At 52.2% G+C, this 17,402-nt stretch overlaps 2 protein-coding genes across 15 annotated transcripts in view; both read left to right on the plus strand.

The window, feature by feature from the left end:
• The window catches only part of CFAP99 (cilia and flagella associated protein 99), a 48,082-nt gene extending 40,394 nt beyond the window's left edge, over positions 1 to 7,688 (plus strand). For 5 of the 9 annotated variants that reach the window (XM_073237953.1, XM_073237956.1, XM_073237955.1 and 2 more), the window contains 5 exons: positions 2,779 to 2,920; positions 3,144 to 3,295; positions 4,123 to 4,328; positions 5,888 to 6,059; positions 6,371 to 7,688. In XM_073237953.1, the coding sequence (XP_073094054.1) occupies positions 2,779 to 2,920; positions 3,144 to 3,295; positions 4,123 to 4,328; positions 5,888 to 6,059; positions 6,371 to 6,487 (789 nt within the window). In that variant the 3' untranslated portion in view covers positions 6,488 to 7,688. The remainder of the gene's footprint in view (positions 1 to 2,778; positions 2,921 to 3,143; positions 3,296 to 4,122; positions 4,329 to 5,887; positions 6,060 to 6,370) is intronic. The other 4 variants (XM_073237952.1, XM_073237957.1, XM_073237958.1 and 1 more) reach the window with 2 other exon arrangements.
• Positions 7,689 to 10,948: 3,260 nt separating this feature from the next.
• RNF4 (ring finger protein 4) overlaps positions 10,949 to 17,402 on the plus strand; it is a 41,443-nt gene continuing 34,989 nt past the window's right edge. For 5 of the 6 annotated variants that reach the window (XR_012131881.1, XR_012131883.1, XR_012131882.1 and 2 more), the window contains exon 1: positions 10,949 to 11,106. The gene's annotated coding sequence lies outside the window, so the exon portion shown is untranslated. The remainder of the gene's footprint in view (positions 11,107 to 17,402) is intronic. The other variant, XM_036992137.2, reaches the window with a different exon arrangement.

The following is a 17,402-nucleotide window of genomic DNA, read 5'->3' on the forward strand; positions in this document are numbered from 1 at the left end:
TTGAATGTATTTTTTTCACTTAAATAATGTTATCCCCTTTTAAAGTAATTTGATGAACCATATAAGTAAGTAGGTATATTGATCAAATGGTTAAAGTAATAACAAAATTACTTACTTTTAAAAAATCACAGTGAGATCAATCCAGAATAGCGATACCAATATCAAGAAATCCCCTGGGTGAGCAGCATTTCACATTCTGGTTGTCCTGGGTGACCATTCTCTGAGTGCATTTCACCAAAGTGTTCAACTAGATTGTTCAGCCTGGAAGCCCCACAGCGTTTTCCCGTTTGTCTTTGCCCCATGGACCCTGTCCAGTGATGAACATGTTTGCTTGAATTCGTCCACAGTGGGGCCCAAGGGCCCGTGGACAGCGCCCCCCACTCTCCAAACTACGCGCAGCTAGGAGGGACACAGGATGCCAAGTCCTGTCCCACTTGGTGCCAGGGCAGAGCGGCCCTGGTCCACGAGGCCTTGCGGGAGGAAGAGGGGTCTGTGAAAAACCCAGCTGGACCTGTGGTGTGGGCCCAGGCACACTGGCCAGCATGGAGCCGGGGTTTGCTCCAGGCAGAGCTGGGGGGCCTTGCACCCCAGTGCCTCCCTGAGCCCAATCCTGAAACTGAATGCCGGCGCTTGGGTCACCCTCTGAGCCTGGATGCCAGTGCCACTCCTGCCACCTGCAGCTGGTGACCACAGTCCCCAGGTCATGTGGGCAGCCTGCCGAGAGCGAGACACACTGTGGCACCAACATGTCTGGGCTGAGAGCACTGTCCTCGGAGTCCCAGCGCCCAGCTCACCTGCTTGCAGGGAACCCTCTGTGTTTGGGGGGCACTTTTTCTCATCTCACATTTCCACACAAGCATTTCTCTAACTTACTATATAGTTTTCTAAAGTACTTCTTAGGATAAACCTTTTATTTTCGGACGGTTTTTTAAGAGTGAGAGAAAAGTTACACAGGTGGCAGAGAGGGCCATGTGCTCCCCAGCCAGCTTCCTCTGTGGTGACATCTCATGCCCCACACAGGCCTCTGGGGCCAACCCAGCAAAAACACAGCCCAGCACGGACATCTCCATCACGAGGCTGCCCAGCCATGGATGGCCCTTGGGTGTCGCCTCAGATGCCTCTTGACTGAGACGGCTCTCTGGGACTTTCCTGGCTTCTGGTGACCTCCACTGTGGGGAGGAGGGCCGGCAGGCACCCTGCAGACGCCCTCTGCTGGGGTGTGTCTGGCCTCCCGACCAGGCTGGGGTGGCGTGGGGAGGAAGACCCCAGCAGCAGGGTGCCCGCGCCACCACGACCTGTCAAGGGCACACGCTGCCAATGGACGTTCTGCTGTTGATGGTGACCTTGGTCTCCTGGCCGAGGTCGTGCCTTCCAGCTTCCTCCTCTGCTCTTGTCCCCCTCTCTGTACTGTCCCCTTTGGAGGGCCGCCTCTGGGCGGAGCCCACACTCAGGGAGGCAGGCAGTTACTGGGAATTCTCCTGCCTGGGAGACTGGTCTCTTTGTCCTAGTCATTTGTCCAGTCACTGATCTACATCGCGTGGACGCACGCACGTTTGTTGTGCCCTTTGTGCCGTTGCTTACTTTCTTGGGAGCTCTTTCAGGTCAGTGCCTGTGTCCTCTGTCATGCCCTCTACCCGTTTGTTTTTTGAGCACTTCCTTACTTGGTGGCACTATAAAACACTCCCGGTCTCCTTGGGTCTTCCCTGCCCCAGCCAGGAGCCTGGTTCCTTTTCTTAGAACCTGGAATGAAATTGTACAGCATCAAAAGGGATGGTCAAGAACCATTATTGATCCATGCCAGCAAATTGTTTTACAAAAGGATTACTTCCTGCCTAGGCTCTAAACCTGGAGTCCAACCTGCCTGCAGGCTGATTCTCAACATGACATGCATTTCAACATGAGCTCTCAGTTGCCAAGACTTTGGGCTGAGAGTCCAATTGCTCTCTGTCAGCGCTGGGCCCATTACAGGGCGTCTAAATCTCATGCTGTCCTTTGTAATATCTTGAGAACTGAAAATATTATTCAGAATTGTTCACAATCACACCAAACTGGAAATAATCTGAATGTCCATCAACAGTAGAACAAATCAAAGGGTTGTGATAGTTTCCCTAAAACATACAGTCACAAAAAATAAGCCCGCTACAATCCAGGCAAGTAACTCGAACGTGGCTAAGAAATGCAGTGCTGGGAAGATTGGACGAGGCACAGAGGGACACTCTATACCAGTCCAGTTGCAGAGCCACATCCTGCTGTTTAGGGCTTCACACTTCTGAGGCACCATGAGAAGAGTGTGGGATGACCACCAGGATATGCCTGGGAGCCATGTGACAGGGAGCCTGGGCTTCCCGGGGGCTGGCATGTCCTGTGTGTGGATCCAGGCAGTATCTGAACACCCAGCTCCACGTGACTTCAAAGTAATGAGTGCCCTTACCTCTTAACTGGAGTCCAGGGTGGGTGGGCTTCCAGGCAAACCCAGGAGCTCTGATGAGGTTTCTTCAGGACCCCACTGGCTGCGTTCCCCAGCCTCATCACCAGCTCTAGGTAGGTGGTTGCATAATTCTGGGCTCACAACCCCATGACCACAGTGGAGGAAGCAGGGGGTGTGAAACGCAACTTCTCCAGTGGGTCCGACCTCCAGGGGCCACCAGGACCTGATGAGCTTAGATCTAGGCTGCAGGGGCATTCAGAGTCTGCTCCCAGAGCTAGTGCAGGACGGGGGCACAGGCCTGCTCCAGGGGCCCCTCCAGCAATGAGCATGCGGGTCGGGTGTCTGAGCAGATGACTGAGCTGATGCAGCAGTGTGCTGAGAGGCGCCTGCAGGAGGAAAGGTCCATGAGGGAGCTGGTGGAGCAGGTGACAGAGGCACAGAAGAACGTCAAGGTGGCGCAGACAAGGCTCTTGAAAGGCCGCCAGCAGATAGGTATGGCAGGGGCTGTGTGTCACAAGGCAATGCCCACTCCATTCCCCCCACCTCAGACTGCAGGCTGGCATCCTGCCTAGGGTGAGCCTCTATGGTCTGGGAAGGCCAGGGTGCCCTTGAGAGAAGGCTGGAGTTGGACAGGCTCTCCCAGGGGGAGGTACCCACTGTCCACCACCTGTGGGACCACTCTCAGACCCCTTCAGCACCCAACTTGGCCCCTAAGTTCAGGAGGTGATAGAGGAAAGTCGGGAGCTACTGCAGCGCAGTGCAGAGGCAGCCAAGGAGGAGCAGAGACGGCGCTGTGAGCTCATCTCCCAGCTTCGAGCCCTGGAGACACAGCCCATGCGCAAGGGCAAACTCGTGGACCTGACCCAGGTGAGGACACAGCTCCCTGGAGCCCACGCCCCGTCCAGCAATGTCCTGGCACCACCATGGGAAGCATGTCCACAGTTTCCACCAAGACCAGAGGAGGTCTCACCCCAGGCTGTAGTCTGCCTGGCTGCCCATGCCGCACTGTGGGCCCCGCACCTGTGTGCTGGAGGCCTGGGTCTGGCCCACAGTTTCATAGCTGCAGGGAGATCTCTGTAAACCCTGGGGGACAGGGCCCCTGGGGGTGGGCAAGGTAGGCTTCATGAAGCTGCATGTTGAGGGAGGTCCTGGGACTCCCCCAGCCCTGTGGGAAGGAAAGCCCACAGCTAGGTGGGCAGAAGGCTGAGAGGGCCCCAGTGCCTGGAAACCTGTACGAGGAGCACCAGGAGGGGCCAGGCGGGCACCTGGTGAGGTGGGGAGCAGGCCTGGGAGAGCCATGGAAGTGGGCCTGGTGGCCTGGCCTGGTCACGGGGGCTGGGGGTGGTCCAGAAGGCTCTCTGCCCAAGCACCCAGGTCCTGGCTTGGAGAGACAGTGCTGGCTTGGTGAGCATCACTGGGGCCCTGTCAGCGGAGGAGCCTACAGGGCACCCAGGAGAGATGTCTATTCCCCACACAGGACTAGGGCTGTAGAGCAGCCCAAGATGGAGAAGCTGGATGGCAGACATGTCACACAGAGCTACTGACAGAGGGAAAGAGGCCCCCTGGGCTCAGGGGTCAGGCCTACGGGACTTAGCAAGGGCACAGCACTGGTGCAGAGGAAGGTCCAGGTGCAGGAAGTGGCAGGGCAGGCTGGGCATGGCCTGGCTCCAGCTTGCCTCCCCACCTACCTGCAGATCCCTGGGTATGGCCTGGAAGGGGAGATGTCCGTGGTGGAGCTGCGAGAGCGGCTGGCCCTGCTCAAGGATGCCCAGCGGCGCGCAGAGGAAGACAAGCGGGACCAGATCATTCAGGACAAGCGCTCCAAGAGCCAGGAACTGCAGAACGTGGTGGAGCAGATCTCACTGTGCCGGGCGGCCATGGGCAGGTCTGCGGCCTTAAGGTCAGTACCAGCTTACCCAGGAGCAGGGACCTAGGGGGCATGGATCAGCAAGCCTGCCCTGGCACACTCCTGGGTGCCTTCTCTTCTGAACAGCCCACACCCTCCTGCCAAGCAGCCCCCTTGTGCTAATCCCTTCCTCCTCCTTTTATTAAACAGTTTTTAGGCTATGGGAATGGTGGGAAACCAGGCAGCCAGGGCTCAGATTCCCGTGACCGAGGTGCTGTCATTCTGCATCCAGGTCACGGGTATGACCTTTGCTGAGTGCTTCATCTGGCTAGCTAGCAACTGATCTGTCTTTGCAGAACCATTTGGAAGTAGTTGCAGGCTTCAGATGCTTCTTACCTAAAGACTTCAGGGTGCATCTTCCGAAAAAAAAAAAAAGACATTATCTTACATAACTGCAGCACAATGACATGACTAGAAAACTTAACAAAAATTCCCAACATCATCTAAATATCCTGTCCACGTTTGCATTTCTCCAGGGGTCCCAAGACTGTTTGCCATAACTTTTTATTGATATAACTTTTTTCCTTTTTAAACCAGGACCCAGTTGAGACTCACACAGGCATTTGATTGCCAAGCACCTCTACTCTCTTCGTGGAGAGCACGTACTCACACCCCCTTTTTGGTTTTTGTTTCGGGACCACCATGGTGGCTTTTCCAGCCCCATGTGGCCATTCCATGGCCACTCAGTCAGGCGCAGGTCGGTGTCACCCCCAGAGTCAGGCTGGCCTTAGGGCCCTGGCCCCATCCCAGGAAAGACAAGGTTGCCCCAGGGGAGGTGGTGCCCATCCCTGTCACAGTATACCTGGCTCAGGGTCTGGCAACCAGAGCTCCAGAGATGGTGTCTAAGTGAGATGGGATGGCAGCATGGACAGAAGGAAGGACAGACACAAAACCCATCACTATTGGTCCTGAGTGGCTGCTGCTCTTGTTGTGATTCAGGAGGCCAGGGACAACTGCAGGGGGCTGCCCAGGGAGGGATGGCTGACCTCCTGGCAGAATGCCAATGTGGCAAGCAATGGGATGGGCAGGAGACCTCACCTCTTCCCTGCTGCTGGGCACAGCCTGACGGATCCCAAGTGCGGTCTGGTAGGTGGGGGGCAGCTTCCAGGGGCCCAACCCCACTAATAAAGCTCCTGAAGCGCCCTGTGCAGTTGGTATCCCAGAGAACAGCACCTGCAAATGCCCAGATGCTGTGATGTGCGCTTAAACCACAGCCTCAGGGAACAGTCCGCGCGATGAGATCTCATTTCAGAAGGACAAGTGGCCCAGCACGGTGATCTGCAGAGGTAGCACAGAATTAGCGGCCATTACCTCTAGACAACAGCGGTAAAGGAAGCAAGATAAAATGGGGCTTTCACTTTTTTTTAACCCCAGGTACACATGTAGTTAATGCACACGGAATACTTTATTAAAATGTGAAGTAGAAACAGCAAATAGGTAGAGGCTCTGGGGAACGCCATCCGAGCGGTCCGTGGAGGGCCTGCTGTGCACCCGTGTCCTCCCGTTAGGCCGGGGTTGAGGGCCCAGCCTAGTCCGCCCTGTCGCCCGCCCAGGTGGGAGGAGAAGAAAGCGGGGGCGGCGGCCCCGGGGCTGCGCTCCCAGGACGAGCGCGTGCTCGCGCTGCAGCGCAGGATCGAGGAGACCGCGGCTGAGCGCCGCAGGCAGGCGCCCCTGCTGCAGGTGTCGGCGCCGCGGACGCCGCGGGCCCCGCGCGCCCAGCCGAGAGTGAGACCCGGAGGGGCGGTGTGGCGGGAACGCGGTGTCTGTCTGGGTCAGGGAGGCTAGGGAGAGGCGTCAAGGGAATGGTTTGGACGGCGTGCGGGGTCGGGGCCGGAAGGCTGGGGATCGCGGGGTCGCGGGTGGGGTGTCGGGATCGGGGAGACTAGGGCACGCCTCTCCGGGTCGCGGAGCGGAGGGGCTGTTTGGAGGGGCGCGGCCAAGGGGGGCGGGGAGCGTCGGGCCGTAAGAGCTGCGCAGTGTCTCTGGGCTGGGCCTATCCCGCGCCCACCTTCCCGCCGGCTGCCCGACGCCCGCAGGCGCAGCTGGAGGCGCAACACTGGCTGGAGCTGGAGCAGAGCCGGGAGCGCAGCCTGCATGCGCGGCACCGGAGAGGCTCGGCGTGCGGGCGCGCGCGCGACCTGGAGGCAGCCTGAGCCTGGCGGACCCGCCCCGCCCCCTCCCGGAATAAAGTGTGCACGGCCCTGCGCCCCCCTCCAGCCTTTCCCTGTCCGCCCCGCACCCCTACTCCAGGCCCCACCGCGCCCCAGTCTACACCTGCCCAGAGCAGGGTTGCCAGGTAAAATGTAGGACGTCCAGTTCTTCGTGGGACAAACTATGCTGAAAAGGTATCCGCTCTTTATTTCAAATTTATCCGGGCGTCTTGTATTTTATTTGCTCAACCTGGATACTCGGACTCGGATCCTAATTCTTCCCCATGGCCCAGCGCAAGCATTGCCGGCGCCCCTCTTTGGAGTACCCCGAGCCCCCTCTGCATGTGGAAACCTGGAGTCCCCACTCTGCCCGGAGTCGGGTGGCTTAACCTGAGAATCTCCAAGACTGGTTGTGTGATTATGCGTGTGTTCGGTTGGAGAAGTGACCAGAATACTTGAGCTATGAGGAACTGGCCCTTCTCATGCCTTATCTCACTCAAGTAGACTTTACTGCACCGGCAGGCGGCTGCGGGTGTAAGAACTGCCTGCAGCCCTTTTTGCTGTTGAGGCCACTGGTGCTTTGTCCAGTGGTCCTGAGAGCCGGGACACAAAGCTGAGCCTGGGTGACTTTACAGCTCTGCCCAGCCTTCTCCAGCATCACCTAAGGAAAAAGGTTGGGGCCACTGGGCAGGAGCTCACCCACAGCCAGGACCAGGACTCATTCCCTCACCTTAATCCTGGGACCCAGCATCGGGCTGGAGAGGGAGTGGCTTTGAGGGCAGGCTGGTTTAATGACAGCCGCATGACTAAAGCACAGGGGAGATGCAGCTCTCAGGAAGGAGAGGGTATGGGTAAGCCCATGGGGTGGAGGGCAGTAAGGGAGAGGCTGGAACCGCCAGGGGCATAGATGTCCAGAAGAGACATTCCCCCCACATCATTCTTGAGTCTGCAGAGGAGATGGAACCTCAAGGGCGTGCTGATTCAGATTCAGGCCACATTCAGATCAGGAAGGCAGGAATGTTGGAAGTGGCAAGCCTAAAGACCAGAGTTCTATCCCAACATTCGGAGCCCTGTCAGAATCCCAGGACTTTCCCACAACTCAGGTTGGTAAAAAGAGGAATTTCTCACCTCCTTGACAAATTAGAGGTGGGAACAGGTTAAATTTCACTTTAAGAAATAAACATGACATTTCTTAATATTGTGTTGTGTGATTCAAACACATTTCATTTGATATAGTGGGAATACATTGATGATAATCTGTCCAGAGTCCCTTAGGTGCTCTGAAGGTTTCAAAAGAGGATTATTAGCTCCCATAACCAGTAATCCAAAAGCAGAGTGAACTTCAGGACATGCTTGATCCAGCTCTGTCTCCAAGCTGGTGGTAGTTGTAGTCTCACATCCCAAAAAGCCATCTATCTCCTAGTGGCTTTCTTAGGGAAGAAACAAAACCTCCTTGTCCTCAAAGTCTTGTTGGAACATCTATTCCTGTCCCAGGCCTGAATTGAACATGTTCTTCTGAGCCAGTTCCTACAATGGCATAAGGTTCGCGGCAGAAGGAATTACCTTTCATCTACAGGACTGTCCTCTGGAGCAGAGGGCAGAGGTGGTGGCCTAACAAACTCACAGCGTTGACAGTGAAGCTGCTTGACAGTTCACAAGGTCCCTACCTGCCAGCCTGGACTGAGCAGCTGCTCAGAGCTGCCTTGGGAGCACCCGAGGGTTCTCCTCCATAACAAACCTGGGTAGGAGCAGGCCTTGTGTGGTAGAGTGATGGCTGATGTCTCCCTATATTCATGTTCCTTGCCTTGTGTCCCCAACAAGAGGCAGTCTTATTTCCCCAGCTCTAGAGCTCGGGCTGGCTGGCTTTGGTTAATAGGGTACAGCAGTGTTGGCTGTTTGCTGGTTTGAAGCCTGGGCCTCAAGTGGCCTTGACGCTCCCTTTTGTTCTCTTGGCATGGGCCAGCCCCAGTGCATGTCCAGGGTGGCCTGCTGGGGTGAGATGCTATGCGCAAGAAAGCCAGCAGAGGCCGCCAGCAAACCAGCCCACCCGGTGTGAGGCCAGCCAAGCCCAGACCACCATGACCCCACCCCCCAACTAACTTGTAGATTCCTGCACAACAAATGCCTATTTTGTTTATGGCACTGAGCTTTGAGGAGGTTTATGCTAAAGCCAACAGCTAACTGACATGCCCTTGAGAGCTGAGGGCTTTTGTTCACACTGTGGCTCCCGGCTCCCCCTCCCTCGGAGACTCAGGCTGCCCCTGGATGGGGGGCCCACCAGGGGAGGTAAGGTTCAGCCAATGCTGAGAAGGCTCTCTGGACCCCCTGGGGAATTAAGAATCTGCTTAAGTGTATTTTTTGCAGAATGTAGCCGGAAGACCTCGTTGACAGTATTTGAAGCTTGGACACACTGGTTCTTTGGAGTAGTTAAAAAGCAGATTCTCAGGCCTCATCCACAGATTCAGGCTGATGTGAGGCCCAGGAATCTGCATTTAGCTGTGTGGCACTGGAAGCACGGAGATGCCAGTCTGGTCTCTAAGCTGGGGATGTTCACAGCCAGAGGGGAGGCACTATTTGTGAGGAAGCCTGGGTTGCTCACACAAGTTCAGTGTCAAGTGAGGTTCAGAGAGGCCTGGAAGGCAACTTTTGAGCACAACTGGTTTGTTGTGACTTTGTTTTTCACCATCACATCTTCACTATATTAAAGTTACAAATAGAAAACCGTAGCTGCTCCTTAGGCTGTGAAATTCAAATTACTCATCTTATTTATAAACCTTATTTTTAAGCTACTGTTTTGTTCAGTTGTGTATGGCCCCATTTATAAGCTGAAATCCCCTTAAAACATTTTAAATTGCATTTACACATGTAGAATCTAAATTTATTTTTTAGCACTTAAGTTATTCAAGTACAGTACTTAAAAATTCCTATAGATGTATCAAAAGTAGGCATTTCTCTTAGACTTGTAAATTCTTAATATTCCAATTATGATCACAAACTTTGGGAAACCTTATTCCTTCCAACATAAAACCACTATCAAAATCAAATATGCTACTACATACTTTATACAGGAATCAGATGTATCTGATACTCTACAACGCCAAATTCTCTTACAGTTACATAATATATCAATCAGAGATTGCTTGTAAACTCAACACAGAAACATTAGTGCCCTGGTGTTGATCTCGTCATTTCCCTCCATGACTCAATTTTCCAGGGTAAAGACCCCCCTCTTAAGAAACAGTCCATACCAGGCATTTGGGGTGACCTCCTCACTGCCTGAGGGTACCTAGGGACCAGAGATTATGGCCATGGCCTGAGATTTGTGCTTTCCCAGAACAAGAACAAGCTGGGCTCTCTTTTTGGGTCGCCAAACCATGCCCAAGTCCAGTTCTGGGAGTTGAACTCAAGGAATCTCCCACCAGATTCTCTAATCAGATTCTGATCTGCAGCCCCCACAAGGGCTGGCATGCACCTGTGCCGTGTGCTGTGTCCTCCAGCTCTCGACCTTCTGCTGAGATAGGTAGGGGAGGGAACTGGTGAAACCTACTTTAGCAAGGAAGCTGGGATTCCAGCTCAGGCAGGAGGGATGTGAGGCCTGCACTCTTGACCCTGGGAATGGCACCACATTCCCCAGAGGCCCCTGAGAGCTCCAGGCCTCTGCCTGGCCATGCCCCTCAGGACCGGACCTGGGCAGAGTGCTCCTCCACGGGTTCAGTCCTTCATTTCCTGATATCCATTGCCCTCGGGATAATCCAGAGGCTTACCCTGGCATCTTGCCTCCCTCCACCCCACAGCTCCCCACCTTTGTGCTCCTGGCACACTGGGCAGCCTTCAGTTTCCCGAACATCTAACCCATCTCTCCCCACTAAGGCTCCCTTCTCCTCCCTTCTAGCTCTTTGAGTCCCAGATCCGAGGTAGCTTCCTCCGGGAGTCCAGATGTCCTGGCTGAGTGCTCCTCCGGGTCCCCGCAGTTGCGCGGCTTCCTGCCTGTGTCCACCACCAGCCTGGGAAAAAGCCCGGGGTCACCAGACCCGGGGTCGACGCTGGGACGTCGGCGTCGCGGGCGCCGCGGAGGAGCTGCAAATCCAGGCCTGGTTTCCGGCGGACGCCACTCACAAAGGAGTCGCTAACGGGCGAAGGAATTGAGTCCTGGAGCGGGGATGGGGGAGCCCGAGCCCGGATATGCGAGTTGCAGAACTACTACCTGGACTGTACGGAACAAGGAAGCCAGGGCTGAGGGCCGCCGCCAGCCTGATCGCAGACCACACCTCCCGAGAGACCTTGCGGGCGCGGGGCGCAAACCACGTCTATCGCGGGAAAATGGGAGCTAGAGCTCGCGAGAGTGGGCGTAACCGGAAGGAGGCTCTTTTCAAATTGGTAATAGATGGTATTCCTATCCAATAGGATTGAACATATACCTCCTCGACCGGTAGACCGCGGGAGTAGGACAAAGATAGCCAGTAGGGACGCGTGGGAGGCGGAGCCGAAGCCTTCGGAGCGGAAGTGGAACGCTGTTGAGGCGGCGGCGTCCTGCTTGGAGGCTTCTCCTCTGCGGCTTCCGAAGGTTCTTCCTTTCTCGAGTGCGTCGGCGGCGGCGCTTGTAGGAGCCAAGACAACTCCAAGTAAGGCCAGGCTTCGCGGGGAGGGGGCGGCAATCCAGGGTCGGGAGGACTCGGGATTCGGGCCCCTAAGCGGCCTGCAGAGGCTTCGGTGCTCGGCCGGGCCTCCCTCGGGTCTGCGGGCCGTCCGTCCGCTCCTCTCCGCGCGAGCAGTGGAGGTGGGGCGGCCTCGTCCTGCGTCTCGACGGCCCAGACGGGCAGCGGCCGCTATGCTTAGGTCTGGAGTAGCCGGGGAAACTGAGGCAGGGGAGGACGAGGGACACGCCCAGCGTCGCTCTGGGAGTCGGGCAGGGCGACCCGTGCGCGGGCCTGTGCTGGGAAACCTGGGCAAGGGTTTTGTTCTGCGCCGACGCTGCCTTTGTGTGTTCGCGCTCCGCCCCGCCGTCATGGGCCTGCGAGTCCGCCCGGACCGCGTGGCGGAGCTTCCTCTCGGCTTGGACGGGGCTGGGGGCGGTGGGGACCGGGATTCGGGCCTGACCTTAGTGGGTCCTCGGCTTCCGGTGGTTGGTGGCACGATGGGGTGCGGAGGCCTGCGGCCGAGCCCCCGTCCCTCGCATGCAGAGCGTCAGTGGGCAGGTGTCTGAAGGTTAAGCAGGGTGTTGACCTCAGGCCTGAGACCTGAAACACAGTACTCAGTGACTAGTACTTTACGCCTTTTGACCCGTCGAAGAAGAGGGGGAGAGTTCAGAGCCTGGGCGAGGTGGGGAGGTGCGGAGGGGCTGGAGCCCGCGGTAGTCGTTTTTGTGGGGTTTGGGTTTTGTCACGCTCACAGTCTCACACCCTCATTCTGCTGCTGCGCCAAGTTCCCGGGGCCAGACCTAGGTTCTCAGCTCCGCCGTCCTCCAGTCAGCTTAGACCGCCCAAGTGGTTGGGGAGACTGAGGCGCTCTGCGCAAGGTCACGTAGCCAGTTGACGGCAGAGCGAGTTAGAGCCTCCTTATACTGACTGCAGGACTTTGAGTTCAGTGACCAGGAGTTTTGGCACCTATGGCAGTGAAAGGCAGAGAGCTGAAGGGAGTAGTTTTGTTTTTTCGGGTTTGTTTTTGAACGGGTGGGGAGACAGATATATTGGGTCCAGTTTTACTTAGGAGTTTGAGGTGAAACGGGAGCATTCAAGTATAAAGATATGTTGCTGGCTATTTCATTACCTGAACTTGAGCTTCCAATTCCCATTCTAAAATCTTGCTTTATTACAGTGTTTATCAAACTTTTTTACAGTGATTACCCTCCCTCAAGAAGCTTTTATAGGTACTCTTTTTCTAATTGTCCTCCCCATGAAATTTTAATGCTTTTTATACTGTGTGCCTTTTTATATCCTGTATGCATATCTATGCTTTGTACATAAAAAGATATTTTTTAAGCTATCTTTCAGAATGCATATGTTAATATTCTAAGTCAGCACATTTTTGAGGTCTTCTGTGTGCCAAGCTTTTGCTTGGGGGACAGCAGTGAACAAAATAGACATGGTACCGGCCCTGGTAGAGCTGAGGCATGAGGGTGAAGGGAATGAGAGATATCCCCTGAGATTGAAATATAGATTGTACAAGAGTTGGGTGGGACTGGAGAGGGAAGCAGGAACCAGGTCACAGAAGGTCTTTGGCCTGCCCCCCAGTTAAGGAATTCAGAATTTATCTTAAGGCCAAACGGAAAATCACTAAATTGAGTTCTAAGCAGCGAAGTAACACGCTTAGATTTGTGTTTTAGAAAAATCACTGTGCTATGCAAAGGTTGGTTTTAGAGAAGTGAGCAAGACTTAGTCGCCCCAGGATCAGTGAGGAACAGAGAAGGGTGGCTTGGCCCAGGTGGTAACTGGGGATTGAATTTGGTGTCAGCAATTGCCAGTCATGGCAGTTCTCACTAGCTCTTTACTTACAGGTTGTTAACAGTGTCCACATCCAGCAGTTTATACCCCACCAATTTCTGGATTGTATGCTGTATAATGGTTTGTATGCTGTATAAAAATGTTTCTGTGTATGTTCTTTGTGTATGTGTTAACCCAGTCATATTTTGAAATGACATGCCTATATCTTTCAGTGTCCCCAAACAAGGAATCTTTGAAAGCTTCTGTGGGATATTACAGGGTGGACTGTTTCTGAGACAATACTTCTCACATTTGCTCTTCTAATTTGTCTTTTCTAAAGAGAGTTTGTTTCTTAGCAGGAGTTTGGGAGTCATAGAGCAAGGCTTTCGGAGGTTTCCTCCCTACTCCAAGCAAGGTCAAGCATGAGAAAACATGAAGTTAGAATGGAGGGTGCCACCACATGGATCTGGAATTTGCTTTGGAAGTGTTTTTTTCTGGGCATACATAAAAACTGCAAATTTATTGACTGCCACACCATGCAGACCAGGAAAGGTCTGGAAACATTTCAAAATGAGTATTATCAATAGCCCTCTTGTGCAAAAGAGAAATTGTGACTATAAGGCTTGCCTGGAGTATTCTTTTTAAACCTTATGGTTTCGTGGTGTACCCAGGGTACATTAAATGCAGAATGTACCTCCAGGTAACTGAATAAATTGGCTTGCTGTATAGACTTATTTGACATAGGTAAATTTAAGATGTTTGTAAAGGAATGTTTGCTAAATGACATTATTTACTAATGCCATTTTGTTTTGACATCTTAATAACAGTTCTTTCCAGTGTTGGGAATGTGACTTAGATGTCCGCACGGGCTTACTCTAGGTTTGTGATGTAATCATACCTACCTTTTAGTGGCCTGTACCATTTCATATCTCTTACAGATCCATTCTGCCAGGTACTTTTGGTTAATTCCATTTTACATGTCCTAGGCTTAGGGAAGTCAGGCACTTGCCCAAGGTCACACAGATAAAAAGCAGAGGTAGCTTCTGAACCTCAGGCTCCAGCTTTGTTCTTTTGCTGAACTTTATAGCATCCATGTTTTTCTGTGATGAGAAAGCATAAGACCAGTGTTTTTAAGAGCTGCAAATAGTAAAAATCAAACTTAAAAGTGGGGATATCATCTTGATTTTTGTTTCTTTTTCTTCCCAAGTAACATTTATCCAGGAGGAGTCTGATTATATTCTCAAGAAACTTAATTTTCAGTGATTGCATTGTATTCCTGAAGGTTCTCGTTACTGTTATTGAGTGAATCTCTCCTCTCCTCCCACTCAGCCTTGAGAGGTGGTCCTGGGGCCTAGGTATTTTATTTCCTTGTCTGTTGCATCTCACCTCTCAGGCAAACTGTTGCTAAATTCTGCTGCTTGTTGTAACAGATCAGTACTAAAATTTGCTTCCCTTCTGAGCACCTTTTATGTTTTTCTTCCTTCCTTTCTTTATTGCCTCTTTCTCCCTTCAAATTGAAAATGCCTCAGGTAGAGATGTTCTCTCCTGCTCTCCCAATGTGATCATGTTTTTAAATTCCTTTTGTTTCCTGGTGATGACTGTATTTTTACTTGCAGTGTAAGGTTCCATTTCTCTCATCTCTGAAATTCATCTTTTTTTCCTCCCTCGGAAACACTCTGTGCTATCTCTTCTAAGTATTTGCCATCTCCTTCACACATCACACTTGATAACTTCATTTTAAATGAAAAAAAAAAACACATTATTTAGCCAGCATAGTTGTGTCAGGTGCTGTGGTAAGAGGAAGGGATGCTATGATAAGTATTCAACTTGTAGAACTGTGTTTATTGTACTGAGTACACTGGAGGAAATGGTTAAGGCAGGACCAGGAGGGGTAAGAGAAATTTAAGTAACCTTTGAGGCTGAGTATGATTCCCCAAAGTGGGATGGATGGCTCTTGCAAGTAAGGGAAGAGCGTGTTTCAAATTATGGTACCATGATGGGAAAGAGCCTGGAATCGTTCCCTGGAGTAAAGTGCAGTCAGGTTCTGCTTTAAATGCTTCTTTGGAAGTGTGAATTGGTTCTAGTGGGGTTGATGTATTAGGAACGATTTGAACATAATGGAAATTTTGAGTTTGCTGTGTTTAATTCCATTTATGGGAAATACTAGGTGAACACAGAGAATTGAGCCCAGCTGAACGGAGTCCCAGATGCACACACCTCACACAGCCAACGTCTCAACTGCCTTTGTGTTGGGAGCCACTCCCATACGTCTGAGCATGGTGGCGTTTACTGTGCTTCCAGGTTACTCATGAGCTGCAGGCCTGGTCAGGGACTACAGCTGCTGTAGTATGTAAGCATTTCTTAACCATTTGATGTATAGAACTGTGCTTTTTAGTTTGGTTCTTAGCTTTAGTGTGTGTGTTACTGACAAAGTTTTTGAGTATTGACCCTCTAATTCCATTTTTCCCATTAAACCCTGTAGATTTTTTTTTATATCATGTGATTTTCAGGAACACTTATGTCTGTAATGAGGCCAGACAGGTTAGTGGTGGGTTAGGGAAGGGAGCTTGGCTATGCTTATGAAGGCAATGGGTGTGATCATATGTGAACATTTGTGAAATTCTTGGGTCTTTCAGAGCTTGGCAGGGTTTTTTTTGTTTTTGTTTTTAGCTACCATGTGAAGCCTTTTAACTTACTGGGTCTCACATAATGTTCTTCCCACTCCTCTTCTCTGGCTTATCCTTCTCTTTTAGAGCATTTCCTTTGTGGTAGGTGCTTGCTGTTCTGTATGCAGCACCCCTGGGGGCCAAGGGCCACTGACTCGGTACTTTACTTCCTAAGTGGAGTGTTGAGGAGGCTCTGGATTAGGGCTTCAGCTCAGCTGCTGCTCACAAGCCTAGACGTGCAGTCCCACTGCCAAGATTAATGTCTCCAGAGAGTTGGCTTTGGCTAGCCTTTTGGCGACTGCCTGCATCCCGGCTGCCTAGAGTGGAAGGGCTGCTTTGTACAGAGGAGGCTTGGGGGTTGTTTGAGACCAGCACCCCCCCCAGCATGCAGATGCAGGGTTTCTCACTGCGGACCTCCACGCAGCTGCATTCTGCTGTAGCTATAGGTCAGAGAGTCACATTTGTAAATTTCTGGCTCTTCCTCTGGCTCCCAGCCCCACCGCCTGTGCCTGTGCCTTGGCTATTTTCAGTGGTTCTGGAATCAGTCCACACACATACCCCATCCCACCTGATTGCCCATTCATGATTCTGTAGAAGCATCTCAGCTTCCTAGCTGGCTTTCTCTGAAAGGCCCCTTGCTGGGGAGCCATTTATACTGGCCCAGCATGCCTGCTTTTAGTGAGTTTTTAGGCCAAAGTGACCTTGGCCCTAGGGAAGAAAAGAGTGGGAGATTGTTGATGGCCTTGGAGCTTGAGGTCGATTTGCCCCTTGGCCTGCATCTCTTCAGACCCTGCAGGCTTGGATCTGTGGGTTTCCTTTGTTATCTTACTCTTGCTCCTCACCCCCAGGAATTGCTGTGTTTATGTCACCAGCCCTCTAGAGCCCAGGCCACCATGACTGAAAGTAAGTTAAGTTAGCACCCAGGTTTGCTTCCATGCTGCCCTATACAAAACCTTCTGTAAAGGAGAAGTTACAGGACCAGGCAGACCGTGTCTAACCTGCCAAATTTAGCTGGTTGTATTTGGTGACTCTTAAAATCCCTCCCAGTTGAGGAGGTCCTCCAAATCAGTTACTGATACAACCTTATCAAGCATGGCCATTAGGCTCCAGGCCTTCCACTAACAAAAGGGTCAACCTAGCATTGGGAGAAATTCTTTATGATCCTGCATGGAAAGCTGTAGAGAAATTTGTGAGCACAGCTTTTCTGAGGTGGAGCCACGCACAGGCTGCTCTGCTGTTTTAGTCATGGGTGCGTCCTGGAGCTCACTGGCCTGGGGGAGGCCGAGGATCCCGCTGCTGGCCCCTTACAGGTGTTCCGGCTGTGCCCGCTATAGAGCGTTTCTGAATACTTGACCAAACCATATCTATTTAAAATGTTTACAGAAAGGGTATTAGGTGAAGTCTACTTTTAATTTTTTCATTGTGGTAAAATATAAGTAACATAGACCATTGGAACCACTTTTAGTTGTTCATTCACATCAAGTACACATTGTGCAACCATCACTGACTTCCATGTCCAGAACTTTCATTTTCCCAGACAGGAACTCTGTGTTCATTAAATAGTAACTCCCGTTCTTCCCCCCACCCAAACCCCTGGCAACCAGCATTCTCCTCTCTGTCTCTGAATTCAGTGATTTGGTGCCTCATAAAAGAGGAATCATGTGATACTTGTCCTTTTATGGTTTGCATCATTCAGCATCATGTCTGCAAGGCTCATCCACGTGGCAGCATGTATCAGTTTTCTTTTAAGACTAGGTAATGATGCTGAGGTTCTTGTTCACACAGCCAAAGAATGAGCTTCACAAACACTCAAGGTAGGAGAGCAAGATACAG

The sequence above is a fragment of the Manis javanica genome, chromosome 5 (assembly GCF_040802235.1).
Source record: "Manis javanica isolate MJ-LG chromosome 5, MJ_LKY, whole genome shotgun sequence".
Classification (NCBI taxonomy): Eukaryota; Metazoa; Chordata; class Mammalia; order Pholidota; family Manidae; genus Manis; species Manis javanica.